The following is a 15670-nucleotide window of genomic DNA, read 5'->3' as shown; positions in this document are numbered from 1 at the left end:
TACATCATGACCCACACAAGCATGTACTTATAACGAGCCAAAACAAAGTATTCACGAGATCACAGCTACCTTTACCATTTATGATGTACTGTGAAATGTTCTATTTCATTAAAAAAATTTTTTTTTAATTTTTAAAATTTATTTTTGAGAGAGAGAGCATGAGTAGGGGAGGGGCAGAGAGATAGGGGGACAAAGGGTCTGAAGCAGACTCTTCGCTGACAGGGGCAAACCCGATACGGGGCTCGAACCCACGAACCGTGAGATCATGACCTGAGCCGAAGTCGGACACTCAACCGACTGAGCCACCCAGGCGCCCTGTTTTATTTCATTTTTTAAAAAATACTTATTTTGACCCACTAAACTGATTTCACTCCTTAGTCCTGGCCAAATGCTTTGTTTTTTGTTTTAAGAAGATAGAAGTTTACTGAATACACCGCAACGAAGGGGCAGGCAGGACAGCAGAGGAGGGGCTGTCTGCCCTGACCAAACACTTGGGAAAGCACTGTTAGGACACAGCTGTATAAAATGTGGCCCTTGAATGTATTTCCGGGAGCAGTGGTGTCACCCAAGAGTTTACTAGAGGTATAGCTTACTAGAGTCTCACCCCAAACCTACCGAATCAGAATCTGCATTTCTATAACGCTCCCAGGAGACTCGCGTGCACATGAAAATTCGAGATGCTCTGGTCTAGGATGGCTGGAAGCCACTCTGTTAGACTTGACTGTTGGGGCGCCTGGGTGGCTCTGCAAGTTGAGCATCCCACTCTTGATCTCAACCCAGGTCATGACCCCATGGCCATGGGTTGGAGCCCTGCGTCAGGCTCCATGCTGACAGTGCGGAGCCTGCTTGGGATTCTCTCCCCCTCTCTCTGCCCCTCCCCCACTGGCACTCTCTGTCTCTCTCAAAATAAATAAATTAATTAAAAAAAAAAAAGAATTGTACACATTAACATAAGTGCCTGGGGACTCTCTATAAGTGAAGGATATGAACTTGAGCAGCAGCATGAACACCTGTTGGAATACCCCAAGGGAACTTCTCCCGTGTTGTATGCTGCGAGGGCGTTGCAGAAACGTGTCCTCCCTCTGCCCACGACGTCTGAAAATCAGACGTGGCGCTCTATGGTCTCTGCCCGTGGCTTGTTCACAACTAGGAGCTTTGAAAGTCAATTTCTAAACGCAGAGATCTCAATTCTTCTGCAGCCAACCGTGGGAAGTTCACAGAGCTTCTTTTTTTTTTTTTTTTTTTTTCCCAGAGAATCAGCTCCAGGAAAATGTGGCAGCTCAGGACCAGGAACTAAGAGTCTGAGGCATGAGGCCCCATCTGGCCGCTAGCTGCACAGAGTCTCAGTTTCTCTGTCCTCAAACGCGGCTGTGCTGGTGACCATCTCTAAACTGCCTCCTCAAAATCCCCTGAGCTGTCCCTAGAGGCTGCATCACCGCCCCCAAGACCCACTCCCCGGGACCTCAGCCCGGCTCCCGTAAGTGGTCCCAGGGCCTGTATTGCCTTCACGGCTCCCGACTCACCCCTGACCTTGGGGAGACCCTCATGGATGCAGCCTGGGGGAGGGAAGGTATGAATCCCCTTTCACTCTCCACTTGCGCAGAGGGAAGCCTCATTGTGAGTCTCCTTTTGTGCGTGCAGAGCCTGGGGGATCCAGCCCCTCCGTCTCAGCCCCCTTCCTGTCACTAGACAGGACAGTCACCCCCAGAGTGGACTCTGCCCTGCTCTACCGCACATCTTTGTCGGGCAAATAAACACGGAAACGTAAGCTCTGCAGGGAACTTGTGTGTGCCACTTGGCACCCACTCACAAAGCTAAGCAAGATTTGTTTTGTTCGTTCACCTTCCTGCTGAGGCAAATCATCCTGCTGATAAGAGGAGCTGGAGGTGGAGGAGGGAAGGGGGGTGGGTGACGGGGGATAAATACTCAGAGAGACGCCCAGCGAGGGAAACTCAATTTCCAGAAACGTAAGAAAGGGGCATGACATCACCACAGCCGTCTGAAAGGTCAACCCCTCACTGGGGGTCAGCAGTTCGCTCATGTGGGACGCTGTTGACAGGAAAATGAGTCATTTAGCGCTCCCAGTCTTGGAAGACTGCTAGATATTTACCAAAGGCCAGGACTTGTTGCCTGAATACTTTCAGAAGTAAATATGAGTCATGAAATCTAAGAAGTACAGAGGACGCTGCTGGTGCCCTGCCCATGGCCCTTGGCTCTCACCTCTACTCTCTGATGGCCGCCAGATGTCGAATGTGAGCACCTGACTCTGCGCCTGACTTTGCCAGCGCAAAGGGCAACTTGGAAAGGGAAGGTGGGGATGAAGCCGAGCCAAGCCAGCTGGGTTTGCTAGCTCCTTCCCAAAAGGGGGTCTTTTCAGTTTGCAGTGGAGTCAGTGGAAGCAGCCTCACCCCATCACGGATGGGAGGCAGGTGAATGAAAACCCAGCTTCCTTACCCCCGGGCTGGGATAGCTCAGGGTGTGCTCTCACTGTCCCCCACAGGTCCCCACTGGTAGTGAGCCCCAGTTGCCCACCGTGCTACAATTTACATTTAAATTGGATTTCAGGAGCACCTGGATGGCTCAGCCGGTTAAGCGTCCGACTTCGGCTCGGGTCATGATCTCACAGTTCATGAGTTCGAGGCCCTCATCAGGCTCTGTGCTGACAGCTCAGAGCCTCCTTCAGATCCTCTGTCCCCCTCTCTCTGCCCCTCCCCAACTCGCACGCACACACACTCTTATTCTCTCTCAAAAATAAATAAACATCAAATAAAAAATAAATAAATTGGATTTCCTTCGCTCCTCTGTGGGGAAGTACTTCAGGGCCTGTTTCTGGAGAAATGTAGCCAAAGGCAGTAGGACTAATACCCCAGGAGTTCTAAATCGGCACCCTGAGTTGAGTAACCAGGGAACAGGCTGGCTGAAGAGAAGAGGAAATTCTTGTCACTAGAAACGTGCAGGAACACCTGGTGACCGTCTCAGAGCGGCCCCACCGAAAGGGGCTTCAAAAAATTAAAAGTCTGGTGTAGTCGTATTTGCCAAGGTGATGACTACATTTTCTAAAGCCCCACTCCTCTTATATCCTCTTACCCAGTAACTCTGAGCTAGGCACCCAAAAGAGGGAGGTAACTGAAGGTTACTTGACTTTGGGCAGAACACAACTTTCTGGCCCCCAATTTCCTTATTTGGAATGCAAGCGAATTACCTGAGGGACACCTCAGGTCTCTACAGTGTTGATTTTCTAGGACTTGGTGTGCCAATTAGGAGAGTGGACTTTGAATATGGGGAGGTAACGGGGGATAATAGAGGGCCTCGTGGGACCTGCAAATAAGCCCCCCCCCAACCACCACTGAGGCTTGGTGTCCTCAGCTGCCATGAGATGTCATCAAAGGTCCTTCTTCACAGCAACACTCAGGGTCTTCAGCTCTGTCCCCAAAGTCCCATTTTTCCTCATCACCACGGTTTGGGTTGTGAACAGAACCCAAATCCTACCCTCTATGTAACTGTTGCCAAACATCTCCTTGGAACAGCCCTGAGCTCCAAGCTACCTACCGGTCAGGGCTTGCGCTTGGACAAGACGGAAACAAGAGAGGTTCCTCACAGAGCCCCTTGCCCCTGTCCCCACATCACACTCCCGCTTCCCTCCACTGCTGCTCTGAGACGTGAGGGCACCCATGTTCTGTGGTTCTCTCGTATCCATGAGTCCCCGTCTTCCCACAGGCTGCATTCCTCGCTAAGAGAATGCCACACTGTTTCCAGCAAAGGCAGCCAGGTCCCCCCAAGGCCTGTGAAGTCACGCCCGCTGCTCAGTCCTGTCAGCAGCTCAAAAAGTAGGTCGTGGCCAGGAAATCAGAAGGGTATGAAATCAGTTAAGCAGTGTTCCAGCCCCTGGATGAGCCGAGCAAGAAGTGGCCTGGATGCTTCACAATCCCAGTCAGATGTACCCGCCCACAGCCACCCCAAGAACCGCCTCCCCCCACCCCAGATTAAGACCTCCCACTGGCAGTCAGCTTGCTGCCTATCTTATGATTCCCTTGGCTTAGGAAGTACATTTAAAAATCTCTTAGAGGATTATCAGCAGGGCCAAGGGTTGGCCTTAGCATGGAGAGCCCATGTGCTCTGGAGCATGTCACTTAGCTTTTCCACCCCTCAGCTCTGGCAACTGAAACAATCTACAGCCTGTTCTATGGTTAGGAGTTTCCTCGGGAAAATGAAATAAAAGGATATGGCCAATATGTCTCCCATGGCTCTCCTTGGGTGGGTTTGATTGTTTTACATATTCTTCTGCTTCCCTGCCATTTCCCAATTTTTGACAATAAGCATATGCTACTTTAGGAATAATAAAAATGAAGCATAATTATTTAAAAGAGAGTTCTACATACATACAACTATGGTTCACTGTTTCACCTCATCTGGCTTCCTCATTGGCAACATCCCCAATCCTTTGTCTATAGGCTGGAAGAGATCCCATAGCTCATTTGATCCCAACCCTCATCTTACTAATGAGGAGACTTCTCGTCTTCACCCTTGACCATGGCAGCTGCCTCCCCGCAGTGAAAATTCACATTGACCTCCTCTGACTTCCTCACCAAGGAAAAGTTACAGAAAACCCAGCAGAGAAATAGCAAATGGAGGGAAGGTAGCCTCTTGGGTAAGAAGTCCATGTGTCACATTTATGTCCTTTAAAAACATCAGCCTCTGGGGCTCCTGGGTGGCTCAACTGGTTAAGCATCTGACTTTGGCTCAGCTCAGGATCTCACAGCTTATGGGTTCAAGCCCCACGTCAGGCTCTGTGCCGAAAGCTCAGAGCCTGGAGCCTGCTTTAGATTCTCTCTCCCTCTCTCTCTCTCTCTCTCTCTGCCCCTCCCTGGCTTGCATCCTGTCTCTCTGTCTCTCAAAAATGAATAAACATTTAAAATTTTTTTTCAATAAAAAACATAAAAACATCAGCCTTTCTCCTCCCCTCTACTCACGGAGTCTTCCTGGCAGCTTGCAGATTCCCCCTTCACCCAGCAAGTCCATTCCAGCTTCCAATTTGGCCTGGGTGCCTGGGGGTGGTGTGGCTGCCTCGGGGCTCACAGAAAAACTGGCCAATTCTCCCTCCTAGAAAGTAGAAAAGCCGGAGCAGTCAAAGAAGAGCCTTCTTGGTGAAGGCTCAGCCATCCTTACATGTATTAAGATTTTTTTTTTTTCCAGTGGAAAGAGCAACCATCTCTGCATCTGCCTTAAAGGTAGGAACCATGTATGTCTTCAGCTTGGTACCTTCGACATCTCGTATGCAGTGGACGCTTGATCAATTTCACCTTTCTGATGCAAGTTTTTCACGAATGTGCCTAACCCCACCAGAAGCCTCCCCTGCCAAGATCTGATAGTACGCTGAAAATCTAAGAGCCTGGGGATGCTCTCTGGGACCTTGGTGAGAGGACACAGGGGACCTGAGGGGCCAGGATAAAAAGATCTGAAGTCAGAAATAAACAAGCAACCAAGTAAATGCTGTTTTCAAGAGAAAAAAGGAAGGATAAATTTCTAAATCCCAAGGTCCCACCAAGGGAAGCCTGTATCTTTACAATTTTACAACCAGCTTCGCCCCAGAGGTATTCGGTTCATCCGTTAGGATGAGGGCATGACAAAAGTGACAGGATTTTGTAGAAACAGGAGGATCCTTGGGACTTATGCCCAGTCACAGGTGCCACCCTGTGAAAAGCAAAAGTGAAACCAGTCCCAGCAAGTCATTTTCCCGATCTAGGATCTTCAAGAGCATTACCTTCATCTCTTGGTGTCTGAGGAGGGCAACCTGCAGTGAAAGACTGGGGATTTGGAGCCACACAGCAAACTCCAGAAGCCTGCAGAGGAGGATTTGGCAACTTTTGGGGTAGCTCTCAGGGCATTTCTGGCTGGGACCCAGCCCCCCTGCTCCGTGGGTGCTGTTTCCCAGGTAATCCAGCCTCCAAGGTTGCCACTGGGAGGGAGGGCTTGCCAGGCTGGAGAAGGGTCTAGGGTCTAGGGCCTGATACTCACAGGAAGCCCCTCGTGGACTCTTCAACCCTCTTCCAAGCATTCTAATACCAGCCAAATCCGGGGTTTTAACTGCCTGGGAAATGCCAGCCAGGGAGCTGCTGAGAGGGGTCTGGGCCTCAGCAGGAAGGCCAGGGGAAAGGTCTGATAAAATATGGATATGTATCTGAAACTTGATCATGGAGAGAGGAGGTGGAGAAAGGCCTTGGAGGTGGGAAGAGGGAGTCCAGCTCTGGGGCGGTTCTGAGGCTGCTGGGGAAATACGGTAAAGGCAGAGGGACTGCTAAGGAGTGAGGGGGGTGGGGGGAGGCCTCCGCGGTCGCGTTTGCCAGCTGTGAGGGTCTGGTTTGTGCAGGAACCTCCTGGGACATCACAACTGGTTGATGGAGGGGTGAGGAGGAGGTGTGGAGGAGCAGTATATAACACAGAAGGGCTGGAGGTGAGTTAGGAGGAGAGAGGGCCGGCGAGAGAGGGATGGAGGGTGAAGTTTGGTTATGTGTTGGAAAGCGAGATTCCAGCCAGGAAAAAGTTCTGATAAAATGAGTATGGAACTTGATTGAGGTAATGGAGAAGGGATGGGGGGCAGGAGGCTCAGTTCGCGCACTGCGCACTGCGGACTTCAGCCCAGCCGCTGGGCTCTTACCTGCATCACAGGTGGAGAGGTGAGGGAGCCACCGGCTGTCCGTCGTGAGCGCTCCGCCGGCTGCGGCTGCTGGGCCTCCTTCCCCCAACCCCTAACTCGGCTCCCAAAACTGGAAGGTGGCCTAGGAGGAAATCTCTTTCGAGAAGAGAAGCGCCGGGTGGCCTCGGGTTCCCGGGGCGAGCAGGCTCACAAGGGCGCTCCGGTAATCTCTATCCTTCCGGGAAACGAAAACGAAAGAGCGGGATCCGGCTTCCACTCCCGCCCCGGCGGGCTCCGGGGAGGCAGGGGCCGGCCCTTGCGGGAGCAGAGCCGCGGGCGCTGTCTGCTCGCCAGCCCGGAGGCGTCGGTCCTGCCGGCGTGCCCCCGCCAGTGGACCGACCCTCCTCCGGCCAGCCTGGCCCTGGTTTCCAGGGGCATGGAGGTGAGATGCTGCGGGATCTGGGGAGCCGAAGGAACCCCTGGTCTTGGGCTCAGGACAGCAACAGACCACCTTCATGTCACCCCTGTGTGTCTCCGCATTTGGATGGGGACGGGTCCTCTGATGCTGTCCGCCTGGACCAGGTGCCTCGCCCCTTAGGGATGGGTGACTTTCTTGGCCCTGACCCCGCCTCTGCCTGCCGTTTGGCCCGCCCAAGCCCCACCATCAGAGGGGCTGTGGTACCCCCTGCTGCCTTAGACCCCAGTACTCAGTGGAATCCCCCTACACCTTTTCCCAGGCCGCTGGCTTCTCCAGGCAAACCAACACACTCACCGGAGGAAAAGGAGAAAGCCTGACCTTGTGCAGAAATTCCCAAGGGGGTAGATGCTGTTGCAAATGCTTACTTAGCACTGATACGCCATGAGCTCCTAGAAACTAATAAGAACAAGGCCAGAAACCCAACAGAAAAAGGAGCAAAGGATATGAATAGAAAGTCCTCCTAAAACAAAATGCTGAATGGCCCCGGATATAGAAGGTGCTCAGACTCACTCATTATTAAGGTGTGCAAAATAAAGTTTTCTGAGATATCATTTTTTTACCTGTTAATCTGGCAAAAATTCAAAAGTCTAATGACATAATCCACTGGAGAGGCCGAGGGGAACAGAGCACATTGGGCAAGCCCACGGAAGGTAGTAAGACAGGATCTGGCAAAGTTACAAATGCATATACCCTTCAGCCCGCAGTCCCACTGCCGGCAATGTATTCAATGAATCCAACGCACCTATCCAAAACGTACATGTTGTTTATTTCAGCATGGCTTATGATAAGGAACAATTAGAAACGATCCAGGCATCCATTAAAAGGGGGCTGATGAAATAAATTATGGTAGATCCATTTAACAGAACACTGTCTCATCTCTCTGTGAGGGATGGCAAGTTCTCCAAGAGCCAGTACAGCATAGTCTTTAGGAACCTAGACTCAGGACAGTCCACCCGGCTTAGAATTCCAGCTGTCATGGGGTGCCTGGGTGGCTCAGTCGGTTAAACGTCTGACTTTGGCTCGGGTCGTGATCTCGTGGTTCGTGGGTTTGAGCCCCCATCTGGCTCTGTGCTCACAGCTCAGAGCCTGGAGCCTGCTTCGGATCCTGTGTCTCCCTCTCTCTCTGTCTCTCCCCGACTCACACTCTGTCTCTCTCTCTGTCTCTCTCTCAAAAATAAACATTAAAAATTTTTTAAAAAAAGAAAAGAAGAGCAAGAGTTTTCATTGAAGCCTTTCTATATGTTTTGATTTTTAACCATGGGAATAAATACCTATCAAAAGAGTAAAAATAAATAAGAAAGATGTTTAAAATTTTTTTTAATGTTTATCTATTTTGGAACTGTATAGGCATGGCCTGAGACAAACTGAAAAAATGAGGATGTTTCCCTTTGGAAGGGAATGCTACATATGATCAAAATCTACAAAATTTTGAACCCATATGACAGAAACAAGTGGAACCCCTCCTTCACAAAAGGAACATGCACAGGTGTTTCATGCTCAAAAATATAACAATATTTATTTCATTTCTTAAATTATTAATTTTTAAATAGCACTCTTCCTACAAAGAACTCAAAATGTATATATAGAACTTATAATTTATAACCAGAAACTTTCTAAATGCTTCCAAAAGGGGGAGAAGAGAAGGAAGGTGAGGTAGACGGAGAGGTCTAAGAACAGGGCACTGCAGGTCTGGACACAGGCAACAAGGGTGGAGTCAGCAGGTTGCTGGAGGGCCCAGTACCCAGGGAAGGGCCAGGAGAAAGCACCCATTTCCGTGACCTCTGCTTTGAGAACAAGGTTCAATTTCACTCATGAAAGAAGATGCTTCAGGTTGCTTTACAAAGAGCACCGGGGACCGTCCACAGCACTGGTGGTAGAATTCTAAGTGGCAAGGCCTCCTGGGGCTTTGCCGGGGAGGCAGTCACAGACGTCTCACGGCAGGTGGCTCTGAACAGACAAACGGCCAGTGAGTCTGCAGTCCTCCAAGAAACCGGGCGTGAACCAACAGTGATGAGTAAAAAGAGAGGGAGACAGAGAAGGGTCTGCTTCCATCTGCCCCAGTGGGATTCTTGTTTTCTCAGAGGTTAGAAGGTGGCATTTACATATCTTTTACATCCAACGGATATTCCAGAGAAAGCGCTGCAGTGCGTGAACTCCTCCAAAGAAAACCAAGACACAATGAGCCAGTGCCTCCCTGACTTCCTGTTGGAGAAGATCCTGTTGAACAGAAGAGGGAGAGAGAAGCTTTTTTTTTTTTTTTTTTTTAATTTTTATTTATTTTTGAGACAAAGAGAGACAGAGCATGAACGGGGGAGGGGCAGAGAGAGAGGGAGACACAGAACCGGAAGCAGGCTCCAGGCTCTGAGCCATCAGCCCAGAGCCCGACGCGGGGCTCGAACTCACGGACCGCGAGATCGTGACCTGAGTTGAAGTCGGACGCTCAACCGACTGAGCCACCCAGGCGCCCCGAGAGAGAGGCTTTTTTAAAAAATCGATAGAATAGGGGCGCCTGGGTGGCTCAATGGGTTAAGCGTAAGTCTGACTTTGGCCCAGGTCATGATCTCACAGTTCGTGGGTTCGGTCGGGCTCTGTGCTAACAGCTTGGAGCCTGGAGCCTGCCTCGGATTCTTTGTCTCCCTCTCTCTCTCTCTCTGCCCCTCCCCAGCTCATGTTCGTACTGTCTCTGTCAAAAATAAATAAACTTAAAAAAATTTTTTTTAAATCGATAAAATAATCCAAAGGTAGAAACTCAATATTAATTCAACGAATGCCACAAACAAGCTTCCTGGGCTGCTTTATGAATTGTATGAGCAGGAGGATATCTGGGTCTATTCCTCCACCCGCCTTGTGGGAAGCTTCGTCTGGATTTATCTTTTCCATCCGAATCATCCGCACGTGGGGGCACTCTTTCCGGGGCTGGTAACCTCTGCCTCTGGCTTTGCAGGGCACTTTCTTAGTCCTTTCAAAGAAGCCAAGTGTTTGTTTTGGGGTTGGAAGAACTGATAGGACTTAGATGAGCGTAGGGGGGAGTGAGTATGAGCGAAGTGGGAGGTGACAGCACAGCAGGTTTGTGGAGGAGTAAGTAAAGGCCGCTGTTTATTCCGGAACATCAAAGAAGAACAAATGGCTCTCCCTGGCCCTGCCCCTCCTCCTGCAGTCTATTCACCACACAGCAGCCTTGGTGAACGGTGAACAGTGAAATGTGCCTCCTGTGCTCGGTGCTCTCCCATGGCTCTGCTTCAGTCCTCAGGGGGACCTGGGATCCTGCCCACTCTGCCCCAACCAGCCGCTCTGACCATACTTTTTACTACTTTCTCCCTTACTCAGCTTCCTTCGCTGCCTCCTTGCTCTTCTTCAAACATGCCAGACATGCTCCTGCCTCCACGTCTCTGCTTCCCACCCCCCTTCCGCCTCCACTGCTCTCCCCCTCCAGAGATGCACGGCTCCCTCCTACACCTCTGTCAAGGTTTCACTCAGAAGTCATCCTCTCAGTAGTAAGGCCTTCCCCCTCTACTTAAAATTATAAACCCCCCAACACTCCTCCTTCCTTTCCTTGCTTTATTTTTCTGCACAATATTTGTCATTGACTGATTAAACTGCATACTTTGTCTGCTTATAGTCTGTCTCCCGTTTTAGGATATAAACTCCAAGAGGGGCCCCTGGGTGGCTCAGTTGGTTAAGCGTCTGACTTCAGCTCAGATCATGACTTCACAGTTTGTTCAAGCCCCACATCGGGCTCTGTGCTGTCAGCACAGAACCTGCTTCAGATCCTCTGTCCCCCTCTCTCTCCACCCCTCCCCTGCTCTCTCTCTCTCTCTCTCTCAAAAATAAATAACATTAAAAAAATTTTTTTAATGTTTAAAAAAAACAAGCATATAAGCTCCATGAGATCAAGGAGTTTTCTCTCTTTTAATCACTGCTATATCTCCAGCACTTAAACGGATCCTGACACATAATAGACAGTATTCTATAAATATTAGTTATATAAATGAATGAATGAATGAATGAATGATAAACCAACAGTGGCAAACTAAAGAATTTAGACTTTGTCCTGTCAGCAACTAGGAATCATTAAAGGGGTTTTTTTCTCTTTTATAGTTGGTATCAGTTAGGAAAATGGAATGGATTTCCTTCCAGCAAGGTAGATAAGAAAAGGTACAGAGCACCAAGTCAGAGGCTCATATATTTAAATTCCAGCTTTGGCACTTAATTGCCAAATGACCTTAGGTTACCTAATCTCTCTGAACCTCATACTAATCCACTAATCCATAGAGTTATTGAGAGAATTGACTAAAACACATAAGAGTCTCTCAAAGAGTACCTGGAAGAAATTGTTTAATAATAGATGTTAGTTTCCCTTCCCTCTTTTAAACAAACTAAGAAATTCCATATGCATTACTGTACCAGTCAGGGTCCCAGAGGAGACAGATGGCACACTCAAATTAGGATAATTCAGGGACAGTTAAATAAAGAGACAGTCTACAAAGGTGGGGAGCACACAGGTGGCACAATACCACGTGGGCTGGTAACGTCTGAGTTGTTGCCTGTAGTGTTGGGGATATAGGGTAGCACAGTTACTAGAACCCAGAAGGAGAGAGTCCTATGGAGATAAAATTCCAAAGACACATTTAAGATCCTAAAAGCAATGGGAAGACTATTTTAAAACATAGTTTATATCTAGGAAAAGTACATGCTCCAGATTTAAAAAAAAAAAAGACCAGGTCCTTGAACCAAAATCCCTCCAAAACGCTAAATAGCAAAATAGAAGACGTTATTTTGCGAATCAAGGCCCGCTTGAAAACAAAGAACACTTGCTTACGTGAAAAGAACAAGAGACCAAGCTTTGTAGCCGCTCAAGAGAGATCTACTCGCAGACCAAAGCAGAACTTGGTGAACTCCTTGCTAGGGAGCTCCAAGCGCAAGAATGAAAGTCTCCTTATGCCAAAAGCAGGAAGACATCTGGAGGATCGGTGTGACCGCTTGATTAAACAGAATACACAAGGTGAATCCGCGATGACTATATACAAAAGAAATACATCATTCCAGATTTGAAATTCTGCTACAGTTGCTTGATTTAAGTCTCGAAGCAGCAGAGTAAAAAGCCTTGAGCATTTTAGAGCCACGCTTTGGAGGAATTTTTACTATTATTTTTTAGACGCACCGTGAGCTACTTAAAGGTGGACCTAAAATGCAATTTTGTGGTCCAGGCCAAGGTACCTTTCAAAGCCTAGGGCAAAGCCGACTTTGTGAAATGCTGCAGGAAACGCTAGGGCAGGCATAAGGATAGACATATAGATCAATGGAATAGAATGGAGAGCCCAGAAATAAACGCTCACATTTACAGTCAATTAATTTTCGACAAGGATGCTAAGGCAATTTAATAGGGAAAGAATGGTCTTTTCAACAAAGGGTTCTGGGACAACTGGATGGATACCCACATGCAAAAGAATGAAGGTAAACTTTTAACTCACAGCATACACAAAAATGGATCAAAGACCTAAATTTAACAGCTAAAACTATAAATCTCTTAGAAGAACACATAGGTGTAAATCCTCATGACTTTGGATTAGGCAATGATTTCTTAGCTATGACCCCTAAAGCAGTAGAAACAAAAGAAAAAATAGGTAAATCGAACCTCATCAAAATTTAAAAGTTCAGTGCTTCAAAGGACACCATCCAAAAAGTGAAAATGGGAGAAAATATTTGCAAATAATGTATCCAATAAGGAACTTACATCTAGAATGTATAAAGAACTCCAATAGCTCAATCATAAAAAGACAAATAAGCCAATTTTAAAATGGGCAAAGGATCTGAACAGACATTTCTCCAAAGAGACATCCAAATGAGCAGTAAGCACATAACAAGATACACAACACTAGCCATCAGGAAAGCGCAGATCAAAACCACAATATGAGGGGCGTCTGGGTGGCTCAGTCAGTTAGGCGTCCAACTTCTGCTCAGGTCCTGATCTCTCGGTTCCATGAGTTCCAACCCCACATCGGGCTCTATGCTGACAGCTCAGAGCCTGGAGTCTGCTTTGTATTCTGTGTCTCCCTCTCTCTCTGCCCCTCCCCTGCTCATGCTCTCTCTCTCTCTCTCTCTCTCTCAAAAATAAATAAACATTAAAAAAAATTTTAATGATAACTTTATGGAAAAATAAAATTTATATACTGTATAATTTTCCTGTTGAGTAATGTACAGCTAATGGTTTTTAGAATATTCACAGAGCTGTACAACCATCATCAGAATCAACTTTAAGTTCAATTATTTATTTTTTATTTTTTTTATTTTTTTTAACGTTTATTTCTTTTTGGGACAGAGAGAGACGGGAGGGGCAGAGAGAGAGGGAGACACAGAATCGGAAGCAGGCTCCAGGCTCTGAGCCATCAACCCAGAGCCTGATGCGGGGCTCGAACTCACGGACCATGAGATCGTGACCTGAACTGAAGTCGGATGCTTAACCGACTGAGCCACCCAGGCGCCCCTAAATTATTTATTTTTAAGAGAGAGAGAGTATAAGTGGGGCAGGGGCAGAGAGAGAGGGGGACAGAGGATCTGAAGTGGGCTCTGCTCAGAGAGCCCGAGGAGGGGTTGAACTCACAAACTGTGAGGTGCCCCTCATTTTTTAAAAAAAAGCTAGGGAGTTCAGTGTCAACTTATTAAGCTGTAGGGGTCAATTTAAGACACACGTAAATTATAACTTCAAAGGTAAGGGAAAGAAAGAAAGGGAGAAAAATGGAATAGGAGGCTATGGAGAGCAGTGACCTCTTGATTGGGTTGAGGCAAATACAGAAAATAGTTGGTTGTGATTTGTCCTCTGTCCTCTTCAGAGAAAAAATTAGAAGGAACCATGAGTATTCAGAATTAGCAGATAAAGAGGCAGGGAAGATACACTAAGGGCTTTCCTAGAATGCATAAAGTCCAGTCATCAGTGAAAACTTTCCTACAGAGGAAACTGTAGCATAGAAAGGAAATGGTAAATATCTCGAGCATGCTGGTAAATGATCCATAGCACAGAGGTGGTCAACTCCAACTGTTTTGTGGTCCAGGGCACAACTATTAAAAGGGCAAAGGCAGAAAACAATTTTTTGTTCGAGTTAACATTTATTGATCATTTTCTGTGGGTCAGGTTCTGTTCTAAGTGATTTACAAAGATTATCTCATTTAATTTTCACAACAGCCTACTCTCTGCTCGGCAGCCAGTACCCATTCTAAATGTGAATCAGCTCACAAAGCTCTCCTGCTCTCCCTCTCCAGAAGCTTCCTTATGTGTGGGGTAAAACCCAAACATCTTATCATTGCCTCTATGACTGAAGCCAACTCCTGGACCTCAACTCACTCCATTCCAGCTACTCTGGCCCCCCTCGCTCTTCCTTAGGCCTGTTCCTATCGCACGCGCTCCCTGTTCCCCTGCCTGGAACACTTGTCCCCCAGGTATTCCCATGGCTCACTCCCTCGCTTCCAGTCTCAGCTCAAATCTTGCCTCCCCAGGGAGGCCTTCCCTGATCACCCATCCAAAGTCACTCTCCATCACTCGGTATCCCCAATCCTGCTTTGAGCCTACATCCCTGCCTAGTTATCCGATTTACTCTTCATCACGAGTTCAATGAGAGCAGGCTCCCCTTCTGTCCGGCTCTCTGCTCTAGCTGCCAATGCCTGGAACTGAGTCTTGCATATAGTACACACTAAATAAAATTTGCTTGAATGAAATCAGTCCGTCAGGTATTTTATTCGACTCTCTGTGTTTCTTTCCTCTTTGTTTCCTTCTTACTTTCAGTAGTGTTGTTGTTGGGACCGTTCATTCATGTTTTGTCTCAGGGAATGTTTTACCTGGGGGAAAGGCTGAGTATTAGCCGCGTTTGAACCAGAGCATAAAAGAGGACATGGCATCCCTGAAAGCAGCATGATGGCAGCAGCAGTGATGAATCCTCACAGGACAGGTACTTTTGAGGGGAAGAAGTCAGGCTCTGAGGGGAAGCCCCCTCCCCCGTGGAGCCTCACATATCATTCTCTCTCCACTGCCAACTATAGGTTATTCTAGTGGACTTGAACTCCTCTAAGATCTCAAACAGTAACCATTATTCTTTCCCTTATTATCTCATATAATAATCAGGAGAAACAAAGAAATCAGCAGGAGTGGGGCTTAGATCATCACCTCTGGGTCGGTTCAAGGAGGAAAACCACAGTTAAGGGTTTTCTCCTCCCTGAATGGGCATTAGATTCACCTGTGGAGCTTTTAAAGTACCTGATGCCCAGGCCACACCTCTTGACAATAAAATTAGAATCTCTCAAGGTGGGGCCCAGGCATCTGTATTTCTTAAAACTTCAACGGTGATTCTAATATGCACCCAGGTTGGAGGGTGTGGAGCAAAGTCTCTCACACTTTAATGTGCATGCAAACCTCCTGGGGTGTGTGTAAAAAAGTAGATCCTGACTCTGGCATTGTGGCTGGGGCGTGAGCTTTTGCATATTTGACCAGATGCTACATGATGCTGATGTTGCTGTCCACGGACCACAGTTTGAGTAACAAGTGTGAGATCAAATATTGGCTTTGACTC

At 47.8% G+C, this 15670-nt stretch overlaps 1 protein-coding gene across 8 annotated transcripts in view; it reads right to left on the bottom strand.

Moving 5' to 3' along the window:
* Positions 1-7219, bottom strand: part of ETV7 (ETS variant transcription factor 7) — a 33152-nt gene extending 25933 nt beyond the window's left edge. The window contains exons 1-3 of one of the 8 annotated variants that reach the window (XM_019456929.2): positions 6656-7215; positions 5762-5840; positions 4971-5100 (exon numbers count right to left, since the gene is read on the bottom strand). In XM_019456929.2, the coding sequence (XP_019312474.2) occupies positions 4971-5100; positions 5762-5767 (136 nt within the window). In that variant the 5' untranslated portion in view covers positions 5768-5840; positions 6656-7215. Of the gene's footprint in view, positions 1-4970; positions 5101-5761; positions 5841-6015; positions 6617-6655 lie in introns of those variants that run through there. The other 7 variants (XM_019456930.2, XM_019456932.2, XM_019456928.2 and 4 more) reach the window with 7 other exon arrangements.
* Between the last annotated feature and the right edge of the window lie 8451 nt (positions 7220-15670).

This window comes from Panthera pardus, unplaced genomic scaffold (genome assembly GCF_024362965.1).
Source record: "Panthera pardus isolate Hobbes unplaced genomic scaffold, ASM2436296v1 HiC_scaffold_17, whole genome shotgun sequence".
Taxonomy (NCBI): Eukaryota; Metazoa; Chordata; class Mammalia; order Carnivora; family Felidae; genus Panthera; species Panthera pardus.
This window is presented reverse-complemented; position numbering and strand designations above follow the sequence as displayed.